This window comes from Spea bombifrons, chromosome 9, assembly GCF_027358695.1.
Source record: "Spea bombifrons isolate aSpeBom1 chromosome 9, aSpeBom1.2.pri, whole genome shotgun sequence".
Classification (NCBI taxonomy): Eukaryota; Metazoa; Chordata; class Amphibia; order Anura; family Pelobatidae; genus Spea; species Spea bombifrons.
Genome location: NC_071095.1, coordinates 42,183,575 through 42,199,089, shown reverse-complemented (window position 1 = coordinate 42,199,089; position 15,515 = coordinate 42,183,575). Strand labels below are relative to the sequence as shown.

At 38.0% G+C, this 15,515-nt stretch overlaps 1 protein-coding gene across 2 annotated transcripts in view; it reads left to right on the top strand.

The window, feature by feature from the left end:
* TTBK2 (tau tubulin kinase 2) overlaps window positions 1-15,515 on the top strand; it is a 35,010-nt gene that overhangs the window by 5,573 nt on the left and 13,922 nt on the right. For both annotated transcript variants that reach the window (XM_053475276.1, XM_053475275.1), the window contains exons 2-11: window positions 1,145-1,298; window positions 5,016-5,163; window positions 8,820-8,893; window positions 9,358-9,498; window positions 9,631-9,735; window positions 12,986-13,051; window positions 13,558-13,650; window positions 13,985-14,110; window positions 14,875-15,032; window positions 15,430-15,515. The exon at window positions 15,430-15,515 is cut by the window's right edge and continues 131 nt beyond it. In XM_053475276.1, coding sequence (XP_053331251.1) covers window positions 1,230-1,298; window positions 5,016-5,163; window positions 8,820-8,893; window positions 9,358-9,498; window positions 9,631-9,735; window positions 12,986-13,051; window positions 13,558-13,650; window positions 13,985-14,110; window positions 14,875-15,032; window positions 15,430-15,515 — 1,066 coding nt within the window. In that variant the 5' untranslated portion in view covers window positions 1,145-1,229. The remainder of the gene's footprint in view (window positions 1-1,144; window positions 1,299-5,015; window positions 5,164-8,819; window positions 8,894-9,357; window positions 9,499-9,630; window positions 9,736-12,985; window positions 13,052-13,557; window positions 13,651-13,984; window positions 14,111-14,874; window positions 15,033-15,429) is intronic.

Below are 15,515 nucleotides of genomic sequence, written 5' to 3'. Positions count from 1 at the left end.
TTTATGTCTTACAGAATAAATTATTCATTGATAAGTCTAGTTCAATATTTTGGGCAGCCCGTGGAAAGGCACTGATACCGCAAGTTAATGTGGCATAACTATATGTGTAAATGGAGTTTCCAGTCTTTATATGTATTTCTGTTTTACAAGTTATATTGCCACTTTACTATTAGAACTGAACTAGTGTTGTAAGTTAGGATTTGTTGTATGTCACTTGAGGCAATGCATGGTTCATCTGAAGCACTGTAGGACTAAGAGTGATGAGACTTCTTGGTTTGTACTCTTCTTAGATGTGTGTTAATTTGTAGTGTCTCCAGTTTCAAGATATGTCCAGCTAAAGAATCCTGGAATGGGCTGCGCATCTCTCTAGGAAGTTTCTCTAAATATGAGCTATAGAAATCATTAATAGTCCTAGCTTAGTCCAGAAGCTGGACTTTGACAAGTGAGGTCATTATCTTTTCTCTGTTCAGCTTCTGTTACTACATCACCATATTTGTGTCAGTGAACCTGAATCCAATGACGAAGGAAACATTTTTATTATTGATTTCAACTTATTTACCGTGTAGCCCATGTAATGATTTCTCCAGCCCTACTTCCCCCACTTAACCAATGAATGGAGTCCATTCTGCATGGACCCCGGTGTATTTTACAACATATTGGTGCATACACGTCCTGTGGGCTGTATGGGTAGCGTACTTAAGTATGCCGAAGGAAAGCGGAAAATGAGACTGAATGGACTGAAGTGTACAGTAAAAGAAATAGGGCCTGCTTGAAGATATTTTGTCCCCTCATGGATCTTCTAGTTTAGATATTTGGCTCCATATTCTCCTTGTTGATTAGTAGGCCGTGGCTGTTGTCCATGGTGTTTGGTGTTACACATGGGTTTGGAGGCTTTTAATTCTCAAACTCTGGTACGTTCCCCATCACTGACAGCATTTGAACCTGTCATTTAGGGATTCAGAGAGGGAGTATACTGTTCCCTTTAATCCACACCTCTTCCCTCTCATTGTTTGTCTTGCATGGGGCTGCATTTTGGTGCAATGTTTAATTTCTAGTGAGATGGATTTGGCTGTGAATGTATTGCGTTGCTGGTATTTTACTGTTTACGCCGTTAATGATAACCAAAATGCTCTTGTCTCTGTAGACGCTGGGTAAATGGGAGTCACCTCTGGTGTCCAGATGATTTGCGGTGATCCAAATTTTGTCTAATAGCTCCAGCACCAGCTGCAATGAGCGGAGGAGGGGAGCAGCCGGATATCCTCAGCGTAGGAATCCTGGTAAAGGAAAGATGGAAAGTGGTGAGTCATTTGTAAACCTCTTTTTTTGTTCTTTTTTTATTTTAATACTTTTTCTGTAACAGGCATTGTATAAATAATTGTTTAATTGTGCACAGAAGTAGATTGAAGCTGCATGCGGATACCAGTACAGCTTGCAGCACATTTGAATATTATATCTCCTGCTTGATATTATAGCTCCCCGTGGCTGTGTTTAGCTGTGCGTGAGTATTGGGCTGGAACAATAGACCTGAATCGGTCGGGAATCAGTAACACATGAAATAAAGTGTCATTAGCCATTTGAGGTCGTTACGAAAGGCCCATCTAGTCCACAGTTTCATTGAGTGAAGGAATTGAGCTTGCTTGTGTGGTTTCTAAGTAGAGTTTTTGTGTGGACCCAGACCCTAGAAATGGAGGGGGGGTATCTTTATTGATTTATCTTACAAAGGTCAAACCATTAAGAGGCGGAAATGTCTAGTTTCCAAGTATCCCTTGAGGATAACATTGGAATCTCTAGAGAATATTTAGCAGATGGGACATGTTTTTTATTCTTTCTGATTATTACCCATTAGCGTTATATATTGGATATATTTCTCAGTTGAAAAATGCCATATATTGGAGAACCAACAAAACTATAGCAGATGTGTGATTTTAGCCTGTACAGAATGTTAAGAGATATTTTTTTCATATATGATCCTATTCTTTGGTTGTCTATTTTACTTTACCGAGAGGATGGTAGATAAATAGGACAGCCTCCCAGAAGAAGTAGTTGAGGCTAATACGGTGAGGGAGTTTAAACATGTACGGGGTAGGCCTAAAGCTATCCTGGATCTAAGACAAGATTAAGATCTGAGTGTGATCGCTGTATGGTTCTTATCTGCCATCAAATTCTGTGTTTCTATGTATTTGTCTACGTCATCCCATTAATTGGTCTGACTGTGTGTGTTCCTGGCGTTTCATGTTCAAAGTAGTTGGATCAAAACATTAATTTATTGTCCTGTTCTATAATTGCATGTTTCATCAAAGATCTTCCAGCACTAATCCCATGCGTTTGAACTTTAAGGATCTAAGCTTTCTGTCCAGGTGCCTATTAATATTTTTGTTGCTGGGTGCTTGTTCCTGCAGCATGCTTATTTCCATAATGGCAAATACTAGAAATTTGCATTATGCTTGCGGCATGTCCTGTATTTTTGTATGAAGTCAGATTGTATTTGCCAACCCAAAGCTATTATGTGACTTAAAGTTTTTAAAATACAAAGTTTTTATACTGTAATGTGACACTGATGCACATACGTAGGAATTTCCCAGGGTCGGCTAGCTGGAGCTCTCCCTTTTCTGAGTGAGGGGGCTGTGAAGGGATAGGTGCCCCAGACAACCTCTAGAGCAGCGGTTCTCAACCTCTGGGTCGCGACCCCTTTGGGGGTCAAACGACCCTTTCACAGGGGTCGCCTAAGACCATCGGGGGGGGGGCGGGAGAACACATATTTCACAATATATAATTTCATAATTTTATGGTTGGGGGTCCCCACAACATGAGGAACTGTATTAAAGGGTCGCGGCATTAGGAAGGTTGAGAACCACTGATCTAGAGGGAGTGAACTGGATCGAAACGAAGAAAAAAGGGGCAAGGAGTGGGCAGGTAATGGATGTAGACAAATTCTGCTCCCCTCTCTGTAGAAAAAAAGAAAAGGCTGGAGACTTGGGGGGCGGGTCAGAATTTCACCTTGAAATTCCCGGTCAATACCAGAGTGTTCCTAGATATGCTGATGAGATCTGGGTGTTTCAATTGTTGCAAAGTGGAGGTTGATATTGTAGGTACTTACTTATGCCTGGACCGCCAACTACAGATCTCCATAGGCAGATCTTCTAAAGCAGCTTTTGATGAAGGTCTGGACTTTCTTGTTTTGGTTCACGTTGGAGTTGAACAATGGAATACTTTTTGCAAAGACAGCTCTATGGAGCTCCAGGTGTTCTTGAGCTGTAGGAAGGTCCTCTTTGCCTTGGCATCTACATCAGTGCCACCCAGCTGGTCTATGATGCTGGTTCTCTGTCACGCTGTCTGGTGAAATCCATGTTGTGGATGCACTTGTGAGGAAATGGCCAATGACCTGGTTGTACAGCGTACACAGGTCTGCAGATCTCTCTCCATTCTCATTCATCTTTCCCAGCGCATGGGTCCCCAAAACTTGTTCATATTGCCATTGTTGGTGGTCGTGTGATATTTTGGTTACATTCCAAACTCGGATATCACACTGAGATTTTTATTTATGGTCATTCATATCCTACTAAAGTCTTGATGTCCATTTCGCCATAGAGCTTAATTGGTCAGAGGGTCCCTTTGGATAGTTGAGACAGAGAAATTCCATTGTATACTACAAGGTAGTATGATAAGAGCTTAGAGGTATGGTTGTTTTCTAGTAGACTGGGCCTAGATAAGAATTGTAAGCTACAGAAAACACTATAGAGCTGTTACAATCAGTTCGCAAAATAAATACAATACTTGTAACACTTGTAATTGTAGTATTAATGAAAAGTAACAATGTATTATAGAGCTCCCCTTGGATTCCAGTAACACACACTTACCATTGTGACCTTCAGAAATATGAACTCTGCTGCCAAAAATTAGTTTACTGATTTCCATGGCAGGCTTCCATTATTCTTCTCTCTTCCTAGCATCATAACAGCCATAATTTATTCTTTTAAGGACAATCAACAGATTGCTTGTTATGTCAAACTAGGTCTCAACACAGTTTTGAGTTTTTCTAATTAAAGAATTGCTTGGAATATTTTCATATGATTCTCTATATCTAAATGTGTCCTTATTTTTGGAAATTGTAAATCATAACATATTGTCCTCCTGAAATTGTTAAGACTGCGCTAAGGACATAATATAACATCAGTGTCACTCTGGTTGTTGCTCTGGTGCATTGTGTAATTTGCAAATAGAAGCGAAAAACTGTCCAATAATTGGGAAACATACAGTCATTCTATCACATTTATTCCTAATTTGTATTGTATAGAGTATAGATATTAAAAGATACAATAATTTTGCACCCTAACTTTGTAATCAACCCCAAATTATCAAAAGTTTCAAATTTAGTGGAAATACTATTGCAGTCTTATGCACCACCATGTAGTATATGTTCCACAACTATATTTTAAATTGGCCTGTATACTGTATGCCCTGCTCTCTATTAAGGGCTATACTCTTATGTTCAGATCTAATTGATTCACGGTAAATTTGCAATTAAACCCCATGAATGGAAACCTGGAGTCATATATATGACACACTATTACTTTTTTTGTGCTACCCTGCAGTAAGTGGGTTACATAAGCTCCCAAAAGGGAATCAATTACGTGATAAGGGAATTGATTTCTTTCCGCGAGCAAATACGTCTTACCTAGTCCGGATCATCAGTTTATACGAGGTGGTCAGCCGCATGTGAAAAACCTTATGAATAAACACAACAAGCAAGCAAACAATTGAAAAGTACAAGAATACAATACAAGATAAAAGCAAGGAGGGCTATCACGTTAAAATAAAGTTGTATAAAAGCTTTCTATTTTATTTATTTATTTTGTATAGTTTGTATCTCATTAGGAGACCATTGTGGTCTCGCTGTGAACACTAGAATAGTATGCCTGTCCGTTAATTTGTTTCTCTTAATGTACAGCTACATCAAATCCATGCTTTGTATTTGTTTCAAATTAAAATACTGATGATTTCCCATCTACTGGCAGCTAAGGAAAATTGGCGGTGGTGGCTTTGGAGAAATCTACGATGCGATGGATTTGATAACAAGAGAGAATGTAGCACTGAAAGTGGAATCTGCCCAGCAGCCAAAGCAGGTGCTAAAGATGGAGGTTGCTGTCCTGAAGAAGGTTCAAGGTAAATTTTGAGTCTGTTAATAAACGCTCACCTTGTGTTTCTTTAGGCAGGTTAGATTTTAGTCCTAAAAGCATTAAAGTAGAAGAATTCAGAGAAACTTTCACTGGCAAAGGTGGTAGTAGAATGATGTCCAGCCAAGGACTGCAGCCATGAGTGGAGAGTATCTGGAAAGAAACTGTTCTCCCTGTTTGTGTCAATAATATATGGCCCTTAGTAGTAATTGTAACGGGTTCACCAAGAGAGCTGTAGTTACTCCCAGAGATCACCCACATGTGTCCTCCTGTTGTCCCCGGAATCACTTCCAGCACCAGCCAGCATGCGCACCTTGGAACCCTGCTATGTGTACCCAATAAGTAGACACAACTACCTTGAACTGAGTACAGCAGGAATGAACAGTTTATTGTAGTAAAACATAGACTGATATAGCCACAGAACTTCATTAACATAAATTAACAGATACATGTATTCAACCCAACCTTTAATCCCCAGTCAGCAATCCTATTGATGGGATTAATTAAACAATGGAGTTCCTGCCTGTTTGGCAGCCAGGCTGGAGCCATCTCTGAGTACCTTGGGCCCCTGTATGACAGGTCATTCTGTCACAGTAATGCTCTCCTTTTTATGAAGGTATAAGTAAACCGCGCCATGTGTCTCCATTAAAGTCAGGAAGCTGGTGGATTACCACATCGGAAGTGGAGAACTTTTTAAAAGGCCTACCTAGTCACGGGAGAGAATGTGCTCGTATCCGTGGATTTGTGCTCCTGGTTGACTTACGTCAGTTTGGAAGTGACTGCCCCATTATGTTCCTCCGGGTCTACATAAGAACATTGGCTACATAAAATAGTAATGTTGATGTTTTCCTGTTAGATATAGAGAACACAATGTTTTTCTAGTGCTAATTTTGTACTGTTATGAATTATTCTAATTAGGTGTCTGCATTTAAGAATCTTTATGTGTGTTATTTGGGGAAAAAAGAAAGCTGTGAGTTGTTAGAGACTGCTCTTATGCTGGTCATTACATTTTTATAGCTGTATTTTGTGGGAAAAGGCTTTCATTTAAAGTATAAACTGAGATCCTGCTTTGTAGCCTTCTCATTATATACAATTTCATTTTTGTCTGTGCTGGTGATCTATTTTAAGCTAATGACTGTTCTTCAAGGTCATATTGTCTTCTGCTGGCTTTTAAGTCTTGCTTCTTGCATATTATTGATCAGGTTATGTGTACTGGTATCCAATGTACCGTGTGCGAAGATGATCTTCTGTTCGGTTTTCTATTGGGTCCTGTCCTGTATTATGATTGGGAAACCAAAAGGTTAAAAAAATCTTTGGCAATCTAAATGAATTTGTGGAAAGGAACCTTGGCTGTTTGTTTCTTGGAAATTTAGACAAATAATAATTTTGTGTTCTGATCGTCATCCATCTGTAATAAGTTTATTTTAAAAGGAAAAAAAGCAGATTCATATTAGACATTGGGTCACGTTAACCAGGTTAATTCCTGATCAATAAAGACAAATTTTAGATCTGTGAATCTCGGCACCCTTTTGGAAATTATAGAGACATTTGTTTTAGTCTTAATGGAAAACTGATGGAGTGATCCAACAAACCAGCACATTGCCTCTGTCAATACATAACTGTGTACTTGTGGCAATCGGCAATCTTAACCTGTTATATGCGCTTTCATAATTATTTAGCCACAAAGTAATTTTTTCTTATAATATCCTTCCTCATTGGCAGCCCTTTGTAAGGCTGGGAGGTGGAGGGAGAAAACAGGACAGGCAATTACTTGATAATATTGATTTTATGCCATTATGTTTCCCATCGAAGAACAATGAGCAAAAATACTGTAATAATAAGTGGGGCATCACACAGCAATTTGCACCCTCAGAGACAAGGATGATGAGGGCTCAGTTGAAATGAGTTTAGATCTTGCCACAAGTAGCCACCATTTGGTTGCCACACTAAGCAAGTTACTCCATAGAATCTGTGTGATGCTAATAAATGGTTTATATTTGAGGAGTCTTGAGGTCAGCTAATTAAACCTGGCCCCGGCATGCCCAAACGCAATGTAAGGATGAGGCTTTTAACCCTTTTGCTGCAATACATACACTGTATATGAGCCTTTAAGGGGTTACTGTCTTCAATTTCTTTGATTTGATGAGTAGCGTGCAATGCTTTAAAACTGCCATCTATTTCATACCCCTCATTATGTATGAGTAGTCCAAATGACGGTCCAAAGACACTGTAGGTTGCTTGTTCCTTAAATTCAACTACTAGCGCACACACGCGCATGCATACATTTGTGTTCAAGAATGCACACAGAATCGTAATGAGATTGCAGCACTGTTGACGCTCCCCCTGGCAGCGCCGTTTATCTGTGCCGACACTGAAGAAAAAATATTATATATGTACATATAAAGGTGCATGAACTGATTTGATCAGTTATCGGTTTTATTTTAGTTAAAATATGTAGCTGTGCAGTTTAACTGTTTCGTAACCATTCACTTACAGCAAATACTGAAGGTATAAAACAATGGGGCAGTTAAATTTAGTTAGTATCATTTTATCTTCTAAAAAGTTATAGGATATGCGGCTGCCCAGCTCTACCATTTTTTTTTTTTAATCAAAGTTTTATTGCATTTTTACAAAAATAAAGGGTAAAAATAAATCAAGAAAAACACGTTATGGTTTCAGGTTTCGTATAACCTCTCAACAACAACAAAATCTTCAGCAGTGGAAGTAGACACTATGACATCAGATGACATCATTAAAATTATTTTCTTTAGTTCTTGTGTCCCTTTCTTTCTTTTCTCTCTCCCTCCTTTTTCTTCTTTCTGTCCTTCATATCCTTTTCTGCCAACGCAGACTGCAGTAACATGCATCTCGAAAATCAATGCTCCTGGATACCAGCGCACCAGAGCAGTAAAACACAAGATGTATGGGATCTTATTCACGGAACACGGATTGAGTTTAAATGATTTCTGTGGCGTGTCCTCTGTGTTCCAAAACTACGTGTTTCTCTTGCGTTTTGTTTCCCTACCTTCTCTCTATCACTCCCTGGGCTAGTTTTAGTCTCTCTTTCTGCGTCACAGAAAGTCTGCTTTCATTTATTACATCTAGCACAGATAAAAATACAGCGCAGAATTACTGCAATCCCAAAAATTTGTTTTTGTCTTTTTTTTTTTTTTTTTTTTTTTTTTTTTTTTTTTTAGAAAAAGCAGCTTTAATCCTTTGTGTGACTAGATGTACAGTATAAAGTACATCCCCTGGTTGTATTAAGAACAGCATGTCTAGTATACAAAAAGCGGATACAATGAAAGATATACTTGATTATTTACATTTCTCTGTAAAAGTTTTTAGAAATAAATTATTTTTCTAAATCTTACATGATCGTTTGGTATGTGCAGAAGGATTTGGGTAAATTTAGGAACTATGTTTGTCAGGAGTCCGTAAAATACACTAATTTTGGATTATAGACGTAAAAGGTAGAATTTGTGATCTTGTTCCTTCCTTCTAAACGCTACATTTAATTTGGAAATGTAATAGCTGATTTTCAGTAATTTGGAAGTGGAAGAATGTATTTTATTTCCTAACTCAAGTCGGAGGTATGATTTACATAGACTTTTTATTGCTTCATACTGTTGTATATTCTTCTTCTAGGTAAAGACCATTTCTGTCGCTTTATAGGATGTGGGAGGAATGACCGCTTTAATTATGTGGTTATGCAGTTACAGGTGAGTGTTCAAATGTGTCCCTCTTTTTGGCAAGGGCACTCTAGACCCATACTAACATATGCACACACAACTCACTTCCAATTGTGAAGTTGTAGCCTGTCCTTAACGCAGCTTGCAGTACCAACTACCACGCTACTTACCACGCTACTACCACGCTACTACCACAAGGTCACGCAGCACAATGTGACCCACTTTTTATGGCTTTACTTCTTCTTTGTGTTATCTGGGGATTCATAGATTGCAAGTCATTCCAACAGAAATATATTTCCTACAAATTAGGATGTAGTTTTTACTGTGAAAAAGTAAAATTAGTTTATCAGAATATTTATGTACCTTTACCTTTTAGTTTATCAGAATATGTACCTTTATGTACCTTTGGAGCAGAATGAAAGACATTTTCCTTGCATCTTATGGCCAACCAGTGGTTGATCTTTCGATTGATCTGCTTCTTGTTGTTTGTCCAGGGCCGCAATTTGGCAGACCTGCGGCGCAGCCAATCCAGAGGCACTTTTTCTATGAGCACTACCTTACGGCTTGGCCGTCAAATCCTGGAGTCCATCGAAAGCATTCATTCTGTGGGATTCTTACACAGAGATATCAAACCAGTAAGCGGCATTTTTTTGTTTTAATAATACATGTTTTGGGTGTAAATAATGATGTGGTGTAAATGTGAATCACATTACGCTAGAGGTATATGTTTTTATAAATCATACACATTTTTCATTGCCTCCTCTTAGTCTAACTTTGCAATGGGACGTTTCCCAAGTACGTGTCGGAAGTGCTTTATGCTGGACTTTGGGTTGGCACGGCAGTTTACAACCTCATGCGGGGATGTACGGCCGGTAAGTAATTGAACTGTAAAAATGAACACATGAAATAAGGTAAAATCAAGGGGATCAAGCTTCCATTGAACCACAAAGTAAACTGAGTGGGGGGAGTTGTATGACTACTGGTAGAGAAGGGATGCAAAGTCATACTTCTGGATATGTTTCATCACAGCTACCAAAACTTAGGGTATATATTGTATATATTGTCATTGTGTCTTTTTTTTCTATTTTGGACCATTGTTTGGGTGTAGTATAGGCTTCAGTTCTGCATTTGCTCGTCCATTTTATATATATATATATTATGTGTAATAAGGTGTGATGCTCAAGAAAGAACCACAAGATATTATACGGCTCTCCTTCATAATAACAAGTCCCGATTCACACGCAGCTCCTGGGTATGTTAGCTTGGGGTCTTTTTAATACCGCTATGAAAACAGAGAACACAAGAAATTGTATAATTCTCTCTTATACCATCGGGAGAAAAAAGTATTTTTGTAGTGGACTAAGCAATCTAAGATGATAATTGTATCTAAAGCTGATTATTCATTTAGTGCAGTTAGTATTGTCCTGAAATATTTCAGAGCTGAGGTTTATGTCTCTAGGCAACCCTAGCCTTATAGCCACGATAATCATATTTCAAACAAGAACTGGGAATTTGATTTGTTACAGAACAGATTTGCATCAGATGCTGGAAGAACCTTAACGAGATTTGCATTCAAGCACCTGGCTCAGGCAGCCAAGACACTAATGACCTCATAATGAGTTTGCTGAGAATTTCTCAGAACGGTGGGGAAATGGAAGGTCTTCATCTGTAATTCACTAAAGCAGTGGGGTGTTAAATGAAGTTGAACATCACAAATTGAATTAGCGTTGTAGTTTAATTCCTTGCCTGGGCTTGAAAAAGGAGTCTGGAAGAAGTGCTGATAAAAGTCCAGGAGTTCATTTAAGTGAAAAGGTGTCAGAGAAAGTCATCTACTTCGGCTTTCCCTGTACCCAATCCCAAATAACTAGGCAGAAATGAATTTATATTTAAGATGTATATTTCACAAGCATTAAATAAAAATTAAGTATTTTGGCCAAAGTGTACAAGCTCAACTATCGGGTCATCTCTGGAAAGAAAGGGCCTCACACCAAATGAAAAAGGGAGGAAATTATATCCTCCAACCTAAAGGATTTTTCTTTGTTTGCTAATAAGATTCTATTTAATGTCCTTACTGTTGGCCAGTAATTAAGGGGCTGGATTCTCGGAGCCACCTGAAAACTATAAGTTATGGATTCCACACTAAATACGTACTCTGTAGCAAGCAGAGTTGCAGATCGAGTGAGTGTGGGCATTTGCGTGATGTGCCAGGTCGTCAATCCATGCCTGAGTGTATCTCATAATAACAGCACAGTGTCTGATGATGTCACATTTAAAATCCACGTCCTATGAAATCAAAGTCATTGACAAAGTTCATTGCGTTGTAAATGGCCCATATACTTACATATTCCACACCTGTTGAAAATACAGAGCTCTGGAACATCATACAATGATGTTTAGGACAAAGGCGGCCATGGATGTGAGTGGTGGGCAGTTCTATAGGTCTGACCCAGGGCAAAATGCCAAAACATAGATTGATGGGATTGGCATGAGGAATATTTTAAACAGTGAGGTCATCAATCCGTCGGGGTGTGTATGGACGGTAGGTGAAAGATTATTATTTTATCAATTAAAATTTCCTTTGCTATAATAGCAGAAATAATTTAACTTGACAGCAGAAAGCATAGTGTGTCTGGGGATTGTACAGATGAACGGCAATTATTTGTATCTAAGATGTTACCAGAAACTGCTGCCACCCCTTGCATTCAATGCAGATGTTTTCTCCTGTCTGCTGATATCAGCTGCTTTTTAGCTGAGTTATCTATAAGTGAAGAGCCATAGTATCCGTGTTAATTAGCTCTTCAAACTAATTATGTTTTCAGTTGTGTTATGTGGATTTTAGATGGAAAATAAAATGCATAATTTCAGTTATGCTTTATCTACTTTGGACTGAAGGTGGTCTTTTATGTTTGGGTTAATTTTAAACATTGGACAAGCAATTTGCAGTCCGGACCCCCAGACAGTTTTGTAGTTCTAGTTCCCCCTTGAAAGATATGTAAAAACAAATATGTTATGTTCATTATGGAGATGGGTATGGGCAGTGCATGTGTATTCACTAACATGATGATGTTAGGGGTGCATCTTTTTGGGGACATGACTAATGAACAAAGTGGCAAAAACCAAGTGGTTTACTTTTTTGTATAATTTATTTGTGCCCAGAATAATTTGCAAACAAAGGGCATGCTCATTAGTACCATAGCTGAGATATAGCTGAGAAGCCCACAGATATTTCCATAGGCTGTATTCTTTATCCTAATTATTTTCTAATTATGTTAGAATTATTATGTTATTTTCAGAGTAATTTTTGTACGTGGCTTATTGCTCCCAACACAATCTCTTCCTCTACTGGTATCATGAGATGCATTTTGCAAAAGCCTTATAATAAGTTTACTATTATAACTGATCAGTTCCTAACGAGAAAATATAATAAATGTGTTCTTTTTTTATTTACTGTACTTATTTTGTGGATTAGAAGTGTTGATGCAACTACTTCCTGACCAGGTGTGAACTTCACGTATATGAATACTTGGAAAAACATAATATTCCGGGATATAATCTTTAATTATGGGTAAACAGCCTTTTGATCCAAGGAGAAATCTGACTGCCATTTTGGGGTCAAGAAGGATTTTTTTCCCTGCAAAATTGCCTTCTTTTGGATCAACAGCAACAAATTAACATATATAGGAAAGGCTGAACTTGATGGACGCATGTCTTTTTTCAGCCTATATAACTATGTCACTATGTACTATTCGCATCTATATGGTCTCCTTCTGCCAATGCTTATTATGTGTTTCCTTCTATTAATGTCTAAAGCCAGCTTTCACATAGCCATTTTAAATGTGTATAACACTTCTTAGATTTCAAGTTGGAGAAATGGTATATCTTTCAAAAAAGTAGCTTCTTCCATGGTCAAGATCATCAGCAAAGCAGAATGAACCCAATAGAGTATGTTCTACGTCACTACTGTCCTAGTCTGTAGCTGATTCATGGCCAAATGGGAGACCTGCTATTGTGCCAGTTTAATATGTTCCTTTGTGTTCCATGTGTTATTTAATTTCTGTAAGAAAATATTTCCTTTGTTTGTCTTGGAATCACTGCATTGATTATATTTATTTTACCTTCTAGCCACGGTCTGTTGCTGGATTTCGTGGAACAGTGCGATACGCCTCAGTCAATGCCCACAGGAACAGGGTGAGAGAGCCAGCAGCTGGGGCATGTAATTCTGGGTTTTAAAATCTGACAGGCTCCTTATTTCATTTGTTTCAATAAATGAGTATCTCTCATTTATTTTTCAAACTTTGAAAAGGTATTAAGATAAAGTTGACCACTCAACCACTCGTGCTTCTACCCTAAGTGCATACTTATTTACTGTATATACTGTATAAGCTTCCACCACAGGGCTGGAATAAACTAACAGAGAGTCACTATAATAGATATCAGATTAAGATGGCTACCCTCAGTAAATGACTCATCATTCTTTCCCCAAAACTAAAGCATTATTCTAGTTCAGGTATCTGTTTTGGAAAGCGGTAAAATATTATACATTTAGGTAACTTAAGGTTGGATTTGTGCTTTACTTCTTTGCCATGAAATTGTGTTATCTGAATCAAGTTATTTACACGAAGTACTTGCACCGGATAAGATTCAGGCACTGACATTATTTGATTTCTTTGTTTTTTTGTTCTGTCTGTGCTCAGGAAATGGGTAGACATGATGATCTATGGTCCCTTTTTTACATGCTGGTGGAGTTTGTGATAGGTCAGCTTCCTTGGAGAAAGATAAAGGATAAGGTAATTTATTGTTGTGTGTTCCTTAACATTGTCTATTTTATCTATTGTTTCAGTGTTGGACTAGAAAATATGCAATATCCATAATCACAAAAAAAGTCTTCTATGGTTCTCAATATTATACATGAGCGTCAAAGATCAGTGGGGATCTAAATAGCCTCTTCGACCACAACACCACTTCTTAAAGACCTACAGAACCACAGTCACAAATTAACCCATATTCACTAAACTTAACTTGGCTTTGGGCAAGTTTCAAAAGTGTAGTTGGTTCGTTACCTTGTACATATATACAATGTGTTCTTTAAATATGATACACTTTTTAAAAACATTTTTATAGGAACAAGTAGGTTCGATAAAGGAACGGTATGAACATCGCCTTATGCTGAAACATCTTCCACCAGAATTCTCTGTGTTTCTTGAGCATATTATTGCCTTGGATTATTTTACAAAGCCGGATTACCAGGTATGTGAAATTTCATTGGTTTTCCCTATAGTTGCATGGTTATAAAGTGGGGTATGTACAGGCTATGGTGTGTGTATGTATGTATGTATGTATGTATGTATGTATGTATATATATATATATATATATATATATATATATATATATATATATATATATATATAAACTTTTATTGGATAATAGAGAAGCTAGATGGTGGTTCAGAAGTGTAATAATTATATTTCACATAAAGTGCTAGCCAAAGCATTTATTGTTGCACCATAAGTAACAATGGCCAGACAAGGTTCTATTTGTACTATGCTAACAATGGACCCTACTCACCAACATGACACAGCTTGCTTAGGTTAGAAACTTACTTTAAAATTAACAGTGCATAGTATGCCAAATAGATTAGAAGCTTGTAAGAGCATGGCTCAATTCTCCTTCTGTACATGTGTTATTGTATATTGCTATTGTTGTTTAATGCCATTATACCATAGGCTTGTCCACAAGGGTTTGTAGATGTGTTCATCTGGCACACATCTCTGACTTACTCTTACTCTTGTAGCTGCATTGAGTGACTCTGAAATATGATGTCATATCCTTATTCTCCATGCAGCCATTAATGGAAGCCAGGTATGGAGATATGTGCCAGAGAAGCACCACAAACACCTTATTGGGTGTTATATGTTCAGCAGCTTTTTTTGTTTTGTACACGTGCCAAACAGTTATTGCTTGTTTTTTTGAGAGCCTTCCTCTAAATCCTTCGCTTTTTGTTTGTGTACAGCTCCTACTTTCTGTCTTTGACAACAGCATGAAGACATATGGGATTCTTGACAGTGACCCCTATGACTGGGAGAAGACTGGGATGGACGGCTCTTTGACAACGACAACAACGTCGACTACCCCTCAGCTTCACACTCGTCTGACCCCTGCCGCCATTGGGTATGCACAGAAAACCCTAGTAAAGAGTTAGCTTTATAAGCCAAGGCTTTTCCTTTTAACTTTCTTTCCTTGTGGCAAGTCATAGGGTTTTAGGATTAGTTATTGTGTAATCAGACAGCTAGCATAAAGCCTTACTAAGCTACATGTTGTGATTTAGGCCCCAGAATGGCAATATTAATGGTAGAATCTATCACATTTGGGAGCTTTTTTATTAAATCGACCTCTTATTAGTTTGTGTTGCTGTTATCCGGTTAACCTATTATGTTCATCTCCCTTGTTTATTATGACCCTGAGGCAGAAAGAAGATATTTTATGTGAATTCCAATGTAGTGTATAGAATGTAACACTGTTTACATTTAAAGACAGAAGGTCTTAAAATTGTCACCTTTTCTTACAGAATTGCAAATGCCACGCCAATCCCTGGAGACCTCATGCGTGAAAACACAGATGAAGTATTCCTAGATGAGCAGCTCAGTGATGGGG